General features: G+C 41.9%; 1 protein-coding gene across 1 annotated transcript; it reads right to left on the reverse strand.

The window, feature by feature from the left end:
• Positions 1–1,275: 1,275 nt before the first annotated feature.
• Positions 1,276–15,651, reverse strand: LOC144741357 (poly(ADP-ribose) glycohydrolase-like). The gene is given in 17 exon segments (XM_078623928.1): positions 1,276–1,371; positions 1,373–1,458; positions 2,046–2,174; positions 3,231–3,336; positions 3,778–3,886; positions 4,009–4,087; positions 5,824–5,971; positions 7,306–7,394; positions 7,535–7,584; positions 7,682–7,747; positions 10,076–10,095; positions 10,097–10,231; positions 11,334–11,426; positions 14,099–14,173; positions 14,621–14,710; positions 15,076–15,198; positions 15,541–15,651. Coding segments are annotated over 17 exon segments (1,605 nt in total).
• Positions 15,652–17,717: the final 2,066 nt, after the last annotated feature.

Here is a 17,717-nt window from a genome sequence, read left to right on the forward strand (position 1 = left end):
TTTCGAAGAACCAGCAATAAAACCACCAATGTCCCAGTGATCTATAAATAGTTTATTCAACCTGGTGAGAACACACACAGCAGAATAGCTTTGTTTCTTTTTTCCCCTCATTTCTCTAACATTTACCTTTGTGACTACGATCGTCCCATCAGGACATAAGATGACATTCAACAACGGTCGATATTTATCTGATTGAATGTGTTGATCACGTCAGCCTATCCAGCCAAATAGCAGAGGTTGTGTCATCGATTTGTATAATTGTGCACAATGATAATGAGATTACAAAGTACTGAGACGGGCTGACATCACCCAGACCTGGTGAACCACTGGATAAACGGTGTGCAGATGTTTTAACGGATTAGTTTGACACAAACACTTCTGATGTTGTCTGATGGAAATGAGCAGACATATGTATCTTTAACAGGATATGTTTTAATTAAGAAATTATAATTAACAAAAAAAGCTAAAAACCTACAGAACAATACTATGCAATACATTTACAGCCTTTAGGAAACCGCCATTAAATAATAATGTCCATACCACGATCAAAAATAATTAACTTCATCACGTCCCCAAATCAAATGCCATCTAAAAAAATTAACAAAAATTTGCGTGCAATTCATTGTACATGTGCTCCCTCCTCGATCAAACCATAGCGGCGCAGTGCTTGTGTGAAGATGAGTGAAACAATCAAATGACACTCCACTCCACTGACTCGTACTAAAACAGGTGTGTTGAATGTCCATCAGGGATAAACAAGCAGCATATATTTGTAAAATACTGATGAATAAATGTTACCCATGCATAGACTACAGTATGGAATCTCTTTGTCTCTGCAATCAGGAGCCTCAACACTGTGTGTGGTGAATAGAGAAGAGAGAACTCATCCAGAAAGTAGCAAACTCAACATATGAGAAGATAACCAGGGAGGATTATCATGTCCTGGATTATCAGTAGTGGAACAAACATGCATATGAAGAATATTTGGCCATATTTGAACGTCATCAACCATAAGTAAGTAGAAACTAAGGATTCCGCATCAGATTTTGATTAAATAAAGGCTAACAGCAACCAGGATTTACTATTGCTATGAGTTGGAAACATCTGAACGCATCTGGTGTTGTACTGTATAATATCACCAGCAAGAAAGGCAAGACTGTGCTCTGGTAGTTTGTGTGCAGGGATCGCAAACTTAAAGGGACTGTGTGTGACTAAGATGCAGAGTTTCTAAACCTGCTGTCTCTTTCACAGAGACACACTGCAGCTTTCCTCTGATTAATGAGACTCTAGTGCTGAAGGGGAGATCCCAGAATCATCGGCGGAGTCCACGGTGTCAGCCGCTGCAGGAGAGGAGATGCTCTCGTAGATGAAAACTGTAGAGGCTGACGTCAGGTCTAGTCTTGCGGCAGTTTTTGCAAAACGAGCTGGAGTACTGGTTCAAAAGGTTGTACAGCTTCCCTGGGATGAAGAGAGGGAGGATGTACGGAGGGATACACAGAAATGACAACAAACAGGTTGAGAGACAAAGAAAAAGCAAGGAAATTTCCTAAAAGCATAAATAAAAGCTGTATGCGTTATTCATTTATTTAAATCTGAAAAAAGGGAGTTTTTTTTTCCTCCGTAGCTCCACTTTTGGAAATGGATGGCTGGAGGGAAATTTCTCTGAAAGGCTTCAATAAATGTCAGCGGAAGAAAAATGAAAAGGGTGCGGGATGGGGACGGGGATGGGGATGGGGGGGTGGGGTGGGGTTAGTTCAAGCAGTAATCCACTCCGGCTGCGGCTGAGGCTGAATGAATGAGCTGGGGAACAGAGAGGGTCCATAAGGTGGAATAACTGAACATACAGATGGTTTATGTCCCGTTATTTATGCCTGCTGTTCCCCATAATGGCAAGAAGGACAAGGCTCAACAGCTCCACAACCTCCACTGGGCTGATATCGTCACCATCCCTGTTCATTACATAATCCAAGAGTGCAAAAAAGCCGGTGGTCGTTCAACAAGATCTGCAAACCTGATAGAAAATCTTACAAAGCAACAACACATACCCACTGTGACTTGTTTCTCCCTCAGCAACGTGTGCATCTTATGAACGTCACTCATGAGATGGGCGTCACCGAACGTGAAGTATGCCACGTCTCTCCCGGCCTCAGCTGCAGCCATCAGCTGAATCAGCGCTGGGCAGAAAAGAGAAGACCATTCAGGCAGCGATGATATGTTTTGTTTATCCTATAGCGCTGTATCAGTATTCCTTCAGCATGAAATCACAAAGGTGTAATGACCTCTGAAAAATCAGTGTAGGGACGTTTGTAATTGGTCAAACAGCAAGACGGCGTCTGCCAGAAAGGAACGCTGAGTGACGGGGGCAATTTGTATCTGAGGGCTATGGGACGCAAAGTCTCATCAAGAACGCTCAATCTTTAGCCTTTGCAAATTAGGTTTTAAGACTTTTAAATATTTAACGCACTGGATATTGATTCCAGATTAATGAAAACATACCAGCCATCATTTTCAAAGGGTCTGTAGTCTTTACAACGTACAGCTCAGTGGTATGTAAGTACCACAGCTGATAAAATATGTCTGACTGCCTTCTAACTCCAGTCCCCTTTAGCTGATATCAGCCTCAGGCAGAAATCCACTGTGTACTATTGAGCTGAAACAGAAATTAGCAATACTAAATGAAACATTTTGAGAGTGTTACGCTTCTGTCAAAACACCGATCTGTATTTATAATACTGCACAGTCGTGGGAGAGGTTTTTCATTTTAGCTCCGCCTCGTGAATCACACGGTACTACACGTGCAGATGCACCTTTACCAATTGTATTTTAAGTATGAAATAAATTCAAGGGGATGAAACAGACATTGAACGCTGGCATTTGACTAAAATTTGCAGTGTGAATTACTCCAGGGGACAGTAAGTGGCCCCCTGCTTATTAAGAGTGGTGATGTGTGAGCCCAGGGAGAGCTGGGATTTATGGTGTCCCTTCCCGGCAATCAATTGCCCCGTTAATGGAAAACATAAATGTGTGTAAGCTGATCAATACAGGGAGGGAGGAACCGGCTGAGTGACAGGCAGGCACAGCCGCTAAGGGGTTTGAGAGAGAGCCTGGGACTGCTGTACGGTAAATAAGCAGGAATACTGAATGTTCTTCAACCGGCTGACACAAACTACACAAATCCTTCAGATGGAGAGTTGACACTGTGCTGCTGCGACATCTATAGCAGAGAGTACCTTTGAGTCTGGTGTCTCCGCCGAAAGCTCCGCAGCCCCAGTTGCCCGTGGCTACTGCCGATAGGTGCTTCTTGTTGGAATTGTTTCGGAAGAAACCACAATATGCCTGAGACACATCATCAAGAGGGAGATGAGGTGGGGAAATGCAAAAGGGGGATCAGAAGTAAGTGACTGTGCTGCATTTATAACGGCATTGCTCATATTTGAGTGTACACATGAGGTTGAAAACAGTTTGTACAAAATCTTTGCCGAACCAGTAAACCAGTTGCAAATGAGTATTGTCAGTTTAATTAGTTGTTGTGCAGCACAGGCAGATAAGTTACAGGCCTTGAGCTAAATTCAATGGTAACACAGATCACTGAGCCTATAATTAACATCTCTGCAGGTGGAAACTGATAATATGTCAAAGTTCACCAACAATGTAAAACGTGTCATGTGCGACATTTGCATCTGCTGGCAGAATCAAATTGGGGGATTTAAACGTGATGTGACAGACGTGATGTGACAGTGTTTTCTTCAGATGTCCATACAGGGACATCTGACTCACCTTGTTGAGTTCTCTGTTCATCTTGTCAGGGTGAAACTGTTCCAGGAAGTTTCTGTATTTAAGAGCATCGATGGCCACGATCTCCGTACATCGTCTCTGCCAGTCATCTCTGGATGTCGGAGGAAAACAATGAGGGGGATCGGATGAACAGAAGAATATCTCACAGACCAGTTTACAATTTGATTTGGCAGCTTGAAATGAAGCAAGAACAAAACAATACAAGAGAAATACCTGGGAGTTTCATCCTTGTAGCTCTCCTTCCATTTGTAACTCTCAGCATAGCCAGAGTATTTACTGTACTGTTCAGTACCTTTAGAATAAAGAAAGCTACGATTACTGCTGATGTAGTTTACATCCATGTGTGAGCGGAGGTCCACGATGAAATGACGTCATCTGGCATTCAGCAGCGAAAGCACAAAACAGACCGAAACATGTTTCAGCGCCTTATTTCTCAAATCTAATCTAGTGCTTTCTGCACTCCGACGTGAGTGCACGTTATCAGGTTGCATTGGATTGTCTGAAATAAAGGCCATTGATTTAATATGTAATCTGCTTTGGGGTTTGGAATGAAAAGCTTTTCAGCCATAATAGGACGAAACGGTTGGAACAAGAGACGCTACAGTTGCAATTTTGTGAAATCACTGTGACATAAAACATACAAGTTACATACTCAGAGTTTCAGTCTTAAAACATGCATCTTCATTCAACATTGATCTCTCTGAAAATACTGCAAAGAGCTCCACTGAAGTTTTGCAAACTGATTGAAATGTGTGATGGCATAGACAGGTGGTACTGACAAAATGATTTGCTTTTTTTTTTTTTTACTTTACAGAAATAAAACGGCATTTGATTCACTTTTCCTTGACTTGACTCTGTTCAAGAGTATGACGTGTCAGTCATGACTGCAATATGGCAAACTAACTCGTGTGATATTCAACAGCCTGTAACTGAGGCAGGATATAAAACAACAATGACACTGCAAATAAGAATTATGTTCCAAACCTCAGCTGAGTGGCCAAAAAGAACCTTTTAATCATCAGAATCCCATCTGGTCAGTCACATGTTAATTTCTAAAACACCAGCATGCACCATCTTCTCAGATCACTTTCTTCATGCTCAGAACTGATGTCCGCCCTCTCCTTCACCTTGATCTTATTTATCCAGGCAGCCGCCCATTACAGCATCCTGGCATGCAGGCTTCCATCACTAGATTATATCGAAGCCCTTCTACCTTCTGATCGGATAAAGGACCTGATGTCGTGTTCAAGTCGGAACACCACTGTTGGGATTCCGCTCAAGACCGAGAAATATGATTAACTGGAAAGACAGAGGAAGTCAAGAGATAAAGAGTCTAGAAACAGGGAAAAAAAATCCAAGAATAAAACGCTGAATGCGTGCAAGGAATATTGTGGAAGCTTTTAATGAATGTATGCCGTAACTGGCCCATTCCATTAGTGGCGCAATGACCTTAGTTGGGTTATAAATTCCTTTCTGTCCAAATGTAATAAAGTTAAGTGGAGAGGAGGAGGAGGGAAAGAGGGAGGCAGCAGAATGATTGGAGGCAGGAGGAGGACAGTGACTAAACACTGAAGGTGACTCAGAAGAGATAAATGTTTTGAAGACGACAACCCGGCGCCATAGCATGGCGTGCTGAGGACAGAAGTTGATTTTAGCACTGACTGAACGGACCCTGCTTTCCTGTGTTTGCTGGCAATATCAGTCTCTCATTTGTACAAAGGAGATTTTTTTTTTTCAATCCCAAATGATCATAATTTAACACTGTAGTGATACAGGTACTTTTAATATATCTGCATTACCTGATCAGATTTATGAGACATTTTTACTCTTGACTTAGCTTTATGTGTTACACCCTGCTGCACCGGTCTAGCCATTCTGCTCAACTACATTTTTCTCACATCGACAACTTTGAATCTCTGCAGATGACAAAGGTGTTAGGCACCCCAGCACAGTTACACACAGTAATTAATACAATATGCAGCAGAATCAGGGAAGTCCCTGGTTCTGTGTGTGTGAGAAACAACTTACCTGTGATGATGAGGCACTCGTTGTGTTCCAGTGCTTCAGTGAAGAGGCGGGAGATGATGAGCTCAGGATTGATGATGAACCGAATCTCTTCCTGGACCAGTCCGTGTCCTGTGACTCCTCCGCCTACAAATCTGTTTGCAAAGTCCACCTGGTGAGGAAAAACTAAATCAAACCTGTGGTCTCATCAGAGCTGTCATTCAATGACACAGCTTTTAACCTTGAAGTAAACCTTAATCATCATGTAATCCTGTCTCTCTATCAGCTGTCAACACAGAGAAATGCATCACTTTCTGCTTGGAAATAATCCAGGCTGGAAACTAGCAAAAACATGAGAAGGAAACAACAAAAGGAATTGTTCACTATCAGTCACTTCACTGGTGTGTGTGATTGGATGGGACGTCACTGTTTTGACATGTTATTCAAAACACAAACTTGATAGAAGTTGTTTTTTTCATGATAAAAATCTCGATTTAAAAATATGAAGCATAATGTAAACTATTAAATGAACTGGGACAGATGCTGTGATTTCTGATATGCAGGAAATTCATGCCATGTAAGCACGCTTGTTTTTCGGGAGGAATAAGAAAACATTCAATCACAAAGCAGGAGGGGGGTGGGGGGGTCTGCTCACTGGCCCACAGCCACGTCAGTCTGTGTGACAGTGTTTGCATGGGTTGACGTCTCCAACATCAGCTGCTATCCTCCTTCACTCATTCACCCCCAAACCTCACCCCCTCACCTCACCTCTGACAGAATGACAGCCCACTCTGCCCTATCCAAACTCAACCCACAGCCTGCAGAAGCAGCCATCAATCCCCCTGTAGGTCTCCTGGCCCGCTGGGTTGCCCCAGTGCGATGGCTCATCCTCGTCATCCCTCTCCCTCTCAATCCCACCCCAGGGTCCTCACCTCCACCCTTGCCTCCCTGAGCTATTCATGTGTGTACATCAGCTGTCAGCAAGAGTAAAAAAAATGCTCGTCACCACTCTGTAACTCTGTGGGGGAGAGGGGGGAATCAATGCAGACAGATGCAAAGCCATTGATGTACGCAGACCCACTCAGTTTGAGCTGAAGCCCGTGAGCTATTACACAGATTAACGAAGTTGGAAGAATTGTATGATGGTGCAGGTTCTGTTTGTAAAGGTTAAACAGACTTGAAACATTTACCGGTAGTTCTGTACAATGCATGCTTTTTCTCAGAACTCATATGCCCAGGATCATACACAGGTGATATTTGTGGACGACCTTGGAAAATGTTGCTGTCTAACTCTGACTTAGTACTTCTAAACCAACTCTGCTGCTTATGTGTCATATATGTGTGTGCGTGTGTTTGTCTGTCTTGGCGAGGATATGCCAGAGTTTTCTGGTTAAATAAATTGGACCAAACCGAACATTTTGACACTCACATGACACTCACATTGTTAAGCCAGTATTTTATATGCCTTTTCAGTAACTGCATCAAATTCAGTGAATGAATTCCTACCTGCAGCATCCCGTATCCATCATCCTCAATCGTCCCCTCACAAGTGATATGTAAGCGAGTCAGCTGAGTCTGAGAGCTTGAAGAAAAAAAAAAGATTGCAAAAACATATGCCCTTCACCAAATACTTAGTAGAGTATATTCATTACTAAAAAAATGAGTAAAAATGTGTCAGCTAATCACTACATAAATTTGAGCAAAGTAGAACAGAGCGATACCGTTCCACAGCAAGGAGGATTGTTCAGCATTTGTCTTGTGAATGTCACAAGACCCCGTTGGCCCCTTTAAAAAGAGAAAAACAAAATCAAAAAATAAACAAAACACTCGACAGACACACTGCTGGGCACCAACATTTTTAATGCTTACTGTTTTGTGTGACTCTCTAAAGTAACAGAAAAGTGTTTTCAGTTTCTCAATTTTTCGTGTTGAGGAGCCTTCAAATAACCTGAAAGAGAACAAAAAACAGAAGACTCTCAGGAAACCTCTGAAATTCAGAGTGAAATCATCAAGTGTTGTTTTACACCTTCTAATTACAAAAATGCTGCAGCTGAGAGGCGACCATGTTACTGGAGTTGGTGTCAGGAAGCTTTCAGACTGGCATCATGTCTCTCCCATCTAGGTCCATCCTAGGTCCATACAATGCCTCTGCCCCGAGCCCTGTTTTCACTTATTCTACGTTACTATAAAAACTAGGCTGCAAGGAGGAGGGAGAGAGGAGAGGAGATTCACTCTGTCTACATTTATGATTGAGATCTTATTCTCTCATTATATCTGCTAGGTGAACTAGGACATGAGGTTTCTGACAGTGTTATCGTTATCTTTTTTTATTATAGAGACTTCTTAATCATTCAGTCGTTTACAAGCAAAAAACGATTTTCTTCCTTAATGAGGATTTGTTGTGGGTCATATCACGTAATGGGTTTCCTCTGTCATTTCTTCTCAAGCTGAGGAAAACGCAACTTGAGTCTCTGCCTTCCCTCCTCCCCTCGCAAAACTATCCATCACTTAACGGAGGACAAACCTCGACAGTTCTGCCAAAACAGCAATCAGCAGATTGCTTGCTGCTCTGCTTGTCCAAGACAGAGCGCTACTGTAGCCGATAAGCAAAGTGACGGGGACCCACTCAATTACAGGGAGGAGGGAGGGGCCGGTAACGATCTGCGGCCCATTTCTAAACTGCGCCGGTTGTCTTGTCTCATCTCTCAGAAACTCAGAAGCTCTTTCTTGTGTTTTGCTGCAGGCAGAAATGCTGAAAATGAAGGCAGGCCCGAGTGTCTGCAACCAAGTGCTGGCGTGGGTCTGAAAGTGCCAGCCCCCTGCAACTGGAATCAATGCTTACTTTATTACTGAGCTTTCTTGACTCGGCCTGCCACTAACACTCGATGTGAAGGCAGATATCATACAATATCACACATGGCTGATTGTTTTTTGAGGCTCTATTAAAGTAGTTGAAAAGAGCAAATAAATGAGATTTAATCATCATTAGGAGGCGTAAAATAAAAGTGCTCAAACTCCAAAGCAGAGCAGATGGCCAATTAAATGCTGAGATATCTGTTAGGGATGCAGACTGCAGGGAATGTCAGAATCCTGTAGTGCTAAAGCTACACTTGATGTTGTGCAAAGACAGTAAGCACTATGATAATTAGGTAAAAGCAACCTGACATGCCAGAGTATGTCAGGCAACAACGCTGGATGTTATCGAACATGTCACTAATGAGGAGACAGTGCCTCAAAGAAGAAGGGGGAAATTGAGTTGAGATGAAATCTGGACTGTGTCCCATAGTTACTGAGGTAACCACAGAGCATTAATCCAGTAATAGACCTGGTAACAAAATCTCATTATATGTCGGCTACCAGGGCCCCGACCACACCAACACTCAGGAGCTCTACCTCCTAAACAGCAACTGATAAGTCCAAAATATTGGCATCAGAATCCCAAGAAAATTCTTGAGAAATAAAGTGAACCGGGACCACTTTAGCCAAAGAAAGATTCCACAAAACAGTGATGACAGAAGACACAGCAATGGTTGTTGGTGTGGAAAATCCTCTGTTACTTGTGTGTACAGTACCTCATCACATCTACGCACGACAACTCAAGCTCATGAGAAACAAGAGACAGATGAGATGTGTCGTGTGTGTTTATGTGTACCTTTAAAATAGTCTGTCAAAACATTCCGTTTTTTGTTGAGTTTTAATTCCATCTGAACCCCAAAGCCCACAGACAGGTGTTTAAGTATTATATTCAAATACATTTTAACAAAAACACTATTTCTGCGTTTTTCAAATTTTCAACAGTCCTTGTCTTCTTGATTGTGCTCTCTCCACAGAGCTGCCCCCGCCCCTCCCCCTGCTCTGCACTACTGAGGTTCAGCAGGCCAAACACCAATTCAGCACATGACTCCATTTGACACAGCACTTCGTTTAAACTGAGTGACAGCAGTGCAAAAACATCTAATTCATCTGACTGTGGTTTACAAGGCACGAGTGCCCCCTTATGGAAATTAGCTCTATTATTGTACTCTAAATACGTTTTCTGTACATGGTCACAGACCAAAAAGATTGTACACGTATGTGAGAAAACTTGCTAACCTGCTAATCATACCAGTAATGTCTTTACAACACAGACTATTTGAAAATGATTGTGATTGCAGCTTTTTTCCAGTCTGACACGAGAAGTAAGTAAAAACCCTCACATCACTGTAGGAAAACATCTGACTTGAGCTATGGACTAACGTTTTGTGTGTATATCCAGATTAACACAGTGTGCCTTTACCTGTAGAAGTTGATCTCAGGGATAGTTGGAGTACTCAGACTTGCGGGAGTTTCGTCGGGGGAACGTGCAGAAAAAGGCATTGGCCAGAAGGCAGGCTATTTGCTCCTGAGACAGAGTCAGGGAATGGTTCATCCGTGCCTTCAGTAGGGGAATTGGCTTGGAAAAGAAGGGAAAATAAGAAAACAGAATAAAGGTGTGGCGTCAAAGCAGTGAGAAATACTGAGGAGATCGCGATAGGAAAACAGAGATGCTGAAGATACATATACAAGGTTATATGAGTGTGATAGGGTAGGTCTGAGGGCTAATGGGGGCAGATAATTAGTTTAGCAATCTAGCAGGCCCGAAGAGACAGGGAGGGTTCCATTAAGTAAATGGGTTGTAGTAATTAAGGTCCCGGTTTTCTTGCTCTCTCCCAGGTTCGCTCTGTCAGACACACAGGCCCTATCTATCTTCACTGATTAGAGGTAAAGAGCCTCCCAAGGCTGCTCAGTTAGCAGATCAATACCACCACTAATAACACACACTTAAAAATGAGGCCTGACGCTTAATACCGCAATACATAACAGAGAGAGTCCGACAGATTCATTATCTAGCCGCTGCAACTTCTCTGAGGTGAAATCTGCCACAGAACTCTGTCTATTTATGTGAAACCTTGACTGTTTTTCTGCCTCCAACAGCTCCACCGGGTGGGAGGTGAATTACCATCATTGAATTAGACAGATTCTGTAACAGATAACTGAATTAGAGAGGAAAAATGTAATGCTATGATAGATGACAGAACCAAAATGGAAATAAATGTAGGTGGCATTTACAAGATCGGGAACATGAATCAGCTCCATTTAACTTGATTTAAAAAACAGAGGTCCTCTGAGGTTCCATGGAGGATGATAGCAAACCGTGTTCCACAAAATGCACACACATTTTTATTTTACAACATGACTCAAGTGAGCCTTACACTTCAGAACCAGCCTCCGTTTGGCGGAGCAAACGACTGAATAAAGTGGAAGACGGATGGATGACAGGATCGCTCTCCTCCTCTCTCAGCCACGTTTTCTAATGAAGCACTTCTTGATCGGGGCCGAAGCAGACATTCATTATCTTGTAGTTGTAAATCAGATCCTGTATTTAACCCTTCTCTGCTCACCCAGACCACTACATCCTCCTTTTCATGTACCTTAACCCTGCTGATCATCATTTAACTGGCCTTTCAACTTATTCACTTAACGTTTATGAAAAAGAAGAAAAGTCCCTGGCTTACCGTTGTGCAGAGATGACGAGCATTGAGAGCCAGCTCGACCATGGTTGGTAGTACAACCTCAAAAAGATCTTGTACCTCACAACTCCCAAGACACTGAAAAAGAAAGGAAATACATTTACATTACAATTAAGACCTTATTTTATGGAATGGCTTTCAGTGACTTTTTGAGTTTTGTAGATTGTTTCCTCCAATTATTTTTTTCATGCAACAATTATAATAAGAATGAATAATAAAATTCCCATGTTTGGAAAGGTTTTTTTGTGTTTAAATAGTTTCCTCCCCCTGTGGTGCTGGGAAACAAACACAGGAAGAAATCCTCATTATGAAGTCTCAGTTGTTGAAGTTGATCACAAGTCGACATGGGGAATATGAGCTGAACAGTGTTCAGCCAATAATTCGTACATCCCTAAGGAAAACCACCCTGCAATACTAGAGGAGCACTGAAAAAAATCTGAAACAGTCCAATAATAGTTGTGTCTACAACATTACAACCAAATAACAGTATCTAATATTGAAGGAAAACAGTTCCATTCCCCAACAATCCGGGTCAGTAAAAGGTTTCACAGGTTTGTTGTTATTGGGAGGAAACCCCACTGCTCAGATCACTAACTCCAAATGTCGGTTTGTGCAGGAACTACCATCACTCGTCCATACTTGAAGCCTATAGCTTAGCTCAGCATCCGCGTGCAATTTGCTCTAAAATAAACACCCAGTTATTCCATCATACACCCAGATTTACAATGCAATCACTTATGAGCGTATTGGCTTCGAAAGTCACTGTCATCAATCACTATCAAGGTAAGCAGGGGAGCCCGCTCTGATTAAATGGACCTTCAGGAGCAAATGCAAATGACCAGTTATGGTGAGAGTGGCAGGGTGGCGTGATTTCCAACAGGGAGTCTTTGGTGGGCGATTTGGTGTGTGTGTGTGTGTGTGTGTGTGTGTGGAGGGGTCATTTATACGGCTGCAGAGCAAGTCCGACTAAATGCTGTCAGGAGTAATGAGCTGGCAGACATCATAAAACGCTCCTGTGGGACTAATAGAAAGTGGTCGGTTGATGTGGTAGGATGACGGTAGAAATATGATGTGCCGCCTGCAGCAGCGGCCCTGACTTAGGTCGGGCTCCACAAAACTTGTGCATCACATCAATACGTCAATATCAATATATGGTGAGTAGGATTCCACTACAAGGTGGTCCAGATTTACTGCTGCATAAGTAACCATCCATGAGACCTTTCCGGGTATGCACAAACTGCCGAGAAACATCTGCTGTACAGAATTCCTGCACTGGTATTGTGCTCAGCAGCCCTCAGACATTTTCAGAAAGTGACAAAGTGACAGTTTCATTCGGCAGGGGACAAACACGAAGACAATTTACAGACAAGTCCTAATTTGGATAATTCTTTCTTCCCCCTATGGCTATTACATGTTGAGCAGAGTGTCAATCACCAGCCCAGGGGCAACGTACCTCTTGACAATTGCACCAGTGCTGCACAAATGTTGCTGGAGGTATAATTAAGCGTTTCTGGTTGAGGAGCACAACCGTTTGGATTCAAACGCAGTAGTATTACTTACTATATAACATATTGCGGTGGTTATCTGCCAGGACAGATTGGCTCAAGTCGGCCATGTAATTCTTCACTGCACGTCTGACAGACGATGTCTAGTTATTCCAGAGGTGACATGAGAATTGGGAATTTAGTGATTATACTACAAATACAACATTGTCATAACTGATAGTGTGCTCCTACATTTTTTTTAAATATTTAAATTCTTGATGTTTAAAACTTAACTTGCTGTCTTGGAAGAACCACACAAAAACCAATGCCTTTTCAGCAGGAAAATGAAAAACGTGGGGGAAATGTCCTGAGGCAGAGAATGGAAGAATGGCCTGGACGGGTGGATTCCCTGCTGGCCTTACTTGGCATCTTTACAGATTTTAATAGTTCCTTTTAATGAAATTGAAATAAGCCATATAATGACTCAGGCAATAATCGATCCATCAAGCTTTCTGCTTTACTCAAAGCAATTATTCCAAAGAGGAGAGAGAGAGAAAAAAACACTGTGTATTTAGCTGAGTAATCAGTGATATCAGGGACGGACATCAGATTCAACTTCTAACTGGACAGAAAGAGGAATCAAATTCTGCTCTTGTTTAATTGTTTTTTTTTACAACTGTCATCTGGACTTTAAAAGCTCAGGACAAAAAAAACAACAGAAACTTAAGTCAGAAAAACATGTCACTTCAATCTATTCTTTGGTTGGTAATATTGTACATCTGCAACTAGCTCTCACTTTATCTCAGAAGATGTTTTATCAGAACAACATGAAAAGATTGAGAACTGCTACGGTACAACAGCATCTATAAGCAGACTCACCTTGAAGTAATGATGCTTTCACTGCAGACATTTCTAAAAAGTAGCTTCATCACAATACGTCAGGCAAATATTCATCTCATGAGGAAAAGTTTTGTTCACAGAGGCAACAGCTGCTGCTGCCAAGCTCTGTGCTCTCACTGATACGTTTTCTCCTTAGAGACTCACAGGTGCTGAGAGGGGATGATGCACACCGAGGAGCTAACAGACAAAAGCTGGTTCCCATTTCCTGAACAATTCCAACTTTCTTTTATTAAGATTCATTTAAAAACACACAAGAGCCAGTTGGAACGTTCACGGTAATTACAAAATATGAAACTCCATCATAGGCCAAAGTTTTAATCAAAGTCAATTCACTTTTCAGAAAAAACATTTTTTTATCCAGCTTACCTCTGTGCAAAGAAGGTTCAGAGCGGTGAAGTCCCATTTCTTTGCATGCGCAGTGTTGTATCTCAATATGGCATCCTGAGTAGGAGGGAAAAGTTGCATACTCAGAGAGGTGATTTTGTTTTTTAAATCTATACAACTATGTTTGCATATTCTAGGCTGAAATTGGGATTACTCTGCACCAAAGGTGGAACAAACTGCTGCGGTTGCAAACACTGCCACTCTGTGGTTGTTTAAGGGATTCATCTTGTATCTTGAAACTGATGTTAAGGTTAAAGTGGACTAATATGAGCTGAACTCTCCAGCATGAATCACATACTGAGTAAGCAAACCACATACAGGTTAATATGTATGTATGTACTGTACATGTATGCATTGTATTTCATCGTATTTCCCCTCTATTTCTATGCCTCTATTGCTGCGTTTTGAGAGGAAGCTGCACACAGTTCCATTCTGCTTGAAATGAAAAGGTATACTTCAAATATGAGGATGCTGTTTAAAGAACTGCCTGCAAAGCTGTCTTACCCTCACATCCAGACAACTTTTGAACCCCCCCTGCAAGGCAGTGTTGATCAACCCCCACCGGCTTTGGGGCCTTTCGACGCCCCCTCTCTCCTAAAGGGAAAGTACAAATATCACTTGTCTTTAAATGTTAAATAGTGAATAGTGAATAGAGAATCTTGCTTCATTCATTCATTCATTCATTCATTCATTCATTTATTCACAAACATTCACACTCTGTTCACTCATGTTGTTCCTCCGCCAGGTGTCACAATTACAACCTGATTATACATCAGGTAGAATTAGAGATCATTAGGTGTCATTACACTCGGGGATGTGGGAGTTGAACCTTGTGATTATGGGACAGCCCCAGACGACATTGTGCTCCAATCAAATTATTCCTGTAGTTGCTCCTTTGATCATATTCTGGTATGACATTTCTTGATGGAGGGTTACGCGCAGGGCAATAACTGGTATACCTCAGTCTCCACAGGAAATAGATTCTTGTCTGAGCAGGGCATCTTCACAGATACATCGTCCCACGCATCTTTGAACTTGGTGGGATATGGGACAGGGACCTCTCCCTCTCTGAGGAGATCCGTCTGCATTTTAACAAAAGATCGGACACACATGAGGAGCTGTAACATATTAAAAGTAGCCTTCTGGTTATTAAAGGATGCCTTGTTCTTTGAAAAGATTAAAAAAAGGTTGTTGTGTAAAACAATGGCATGTTTGGCCCAAAATTTTATTTAAAGGTCCTCCATAATTCAAGAGTTAGTTAGCAGGTGACAGAAATTACCTAGGGTGGTAATGATACTTAATATGTAATAAAACTAGCAAGCTGCACAACAACTCCACACATGTTTGTTAAGCAGTGAAAAGGAACAATAATAATAATAACAATAATAACTCTAATATCCACACAAAAACATTTGTTAACTCACCCTAACTGCAATAGTGTGGTTTGGCACAACTTTCAGATGAGACAGAGGGGGGGCACATTGAGGCATTCGGTTCAGCTCGTCTATGGGAGTCCCCTGCCACGGTCTGTCCATGTTTTGTAATGCAGAAGAAATACTGTCGAAATAAAACCAGTATTATTAGAAGACACTGTCTGCATACTGGAAACTGAAAGGAAATGAATGAAAATGAATGAAAATAAATGAAAATGAGTGAATGATTAGACAGAGACAGAGTGGAAATACCTTTGAGAAGGTGCATCTGACTGACTGGAAATAAAGTCCTGGCTCATGTCTGATGAGCCACTGCATTTTGCTATCTCAGTATCCTCAGCTTCCATAGAAACCTTGTGGACTTTGTTGTCAGCCAAAATTTGAGAACCAGCCTCTTTACCAACGTGCTGAGGTTCCCCTTCCGGGGCCTTCATAGAGTTGGACTCCTCTGTGCAAGCACTGCCATCACTATCCTTGTCTGCAGAGTTGTTATCAGCAGGCATTTTGCAAACAGGGCTGTCAGGACTCAGCATCTCCACATCGCTGGAAGTACCTACACCCCTACTTGGACTATTACTAAGACAGCAAGTGAGTTTTGGATTGGGTGATTGTACAGTAACGCATGTTGGTATAACAGGGTGAGGACCAGGCGAACTGGGCCTCTTAGATTTCTGCCTGTTAGAACAAAGTGTTGGAGCTGTGTTACTTCTCACGTCAGCATAATCAATCCCATCAGCTGATGCACAGTCCATTGAAGATGGTATGTCATCCTGGGTGCCCCCTGACATTACACAGTCACTCTCCTGCCTTTGTGGTCCACAGAACAGTTCATCGTTTCCATCTATGGCGTTTGTTTGTGGCACAGTATTCTCCAAACCCTCAGGTTTGCTGTCATCAGTCACGCTGTAGAAGATGAGAGGCCGGACAATGGTTCAGAGTCAAGTATTATTCAGCCGTTGCATCTGCACAAAATGCACATACCATGAATGTTTTACCTTATCTGAGAATTAATTTCTTCATCCATATTTGAGAGGGCAGGTCAGATCTGAACTAACTAAAGCTCCTTAGGAAAGAAAGGTATTCACATGTTGAGAGAATGCGACATTTTTCTTGTCAATATTCATATTATGTGATTTAGCTATTGTAGCAGCTACTATCATGTGCAACCTCGACGATTTCTTGAGTATTGGTTCTAACAGACTTCACTCATAGCTTGGGCTTGATCGATTATGATTTAGTTCGTAGGGACAATATCAAATCGTGACCAGATGTGGTCAGATAAAAGGAATATATGAACCTTAACCTCAGGGAATTTCGTAGGAGGTGTGACGAACAATCATTTTGTATTTACTGACACTACAGCGTGTAGTGCTACTGCTGCTACCAGGAGGGACGTTAGCTAGCTAACCATCTTGACCGTAATGTCAATAACGTCAGGCTAACTTTTGTCCTCGGTAACAACAGATAAGCGACTGACGGGAGCAAACGATTTGTTCGTATCGCAAGAACAACCTGAAGAAGTGTAAAAAATAACAAAGACATACTGAGCTAACGCTAAGGAATACACATACTCGCCAAGTTATCAACGATGCCTTAACATAGAATGTTACAGCGCCTGATTAGATTAGCTAACGCTGATAAAATAAATGCGACTCACAGGAATGCCTCTTTGGGGAGGACGTCAGGGTCTCAAACATCAATGTTTGTACTGTTGTATAATGCACCTATACATATCTACACCGCGTATCACTCCAAATACATCGCTACATGCTATTTTAGGTGTACTTTCACTTCGCTTTTGCAGTCTCATCTCACATCTTGACGGCAGGACAATTGCGACCAATCAAAACCATGTTATTGGGAAAAGAGGCGGGATCATGAATTGGTATCCTAGCAACTGAGTCAAAAAGAAGTTTATTGTCGTAACGAGCTTTTTATTGGACGTACAGTACATTTGAAAAAACTACGATACCAGTTTTGTCTTTTAAAACTGGGTAAAATTGTTCAAATGAATTACAATCCCTTCAATATGTATCTGCATTATATAAAGTCTCAAATGCAGTGCAAACTTCAGACTTGTGTACATGAGTACATCTAAACATGCCGATTGGATAAATTAGAAAAAAAAAAACATTTTTTGTAATCCTAATGGCTCTTGTATACATACA

This window comes from Lampetra planeri, unplaced genomic scaffold, assembly GCF_965212315.1.
Source record: "Lampetra planeri unplaced genomic scaffold, kcLamPlan1.2.h2 scaffold_517, whole genome shotgun sequence".
Classification (NCBI taxonomy): Eukaryota; Metazoa; Chordata; class Hyperoartia; order Petromyzontiformes; family Petromyzontidae; genus Lampetra; species Lampetra planeri.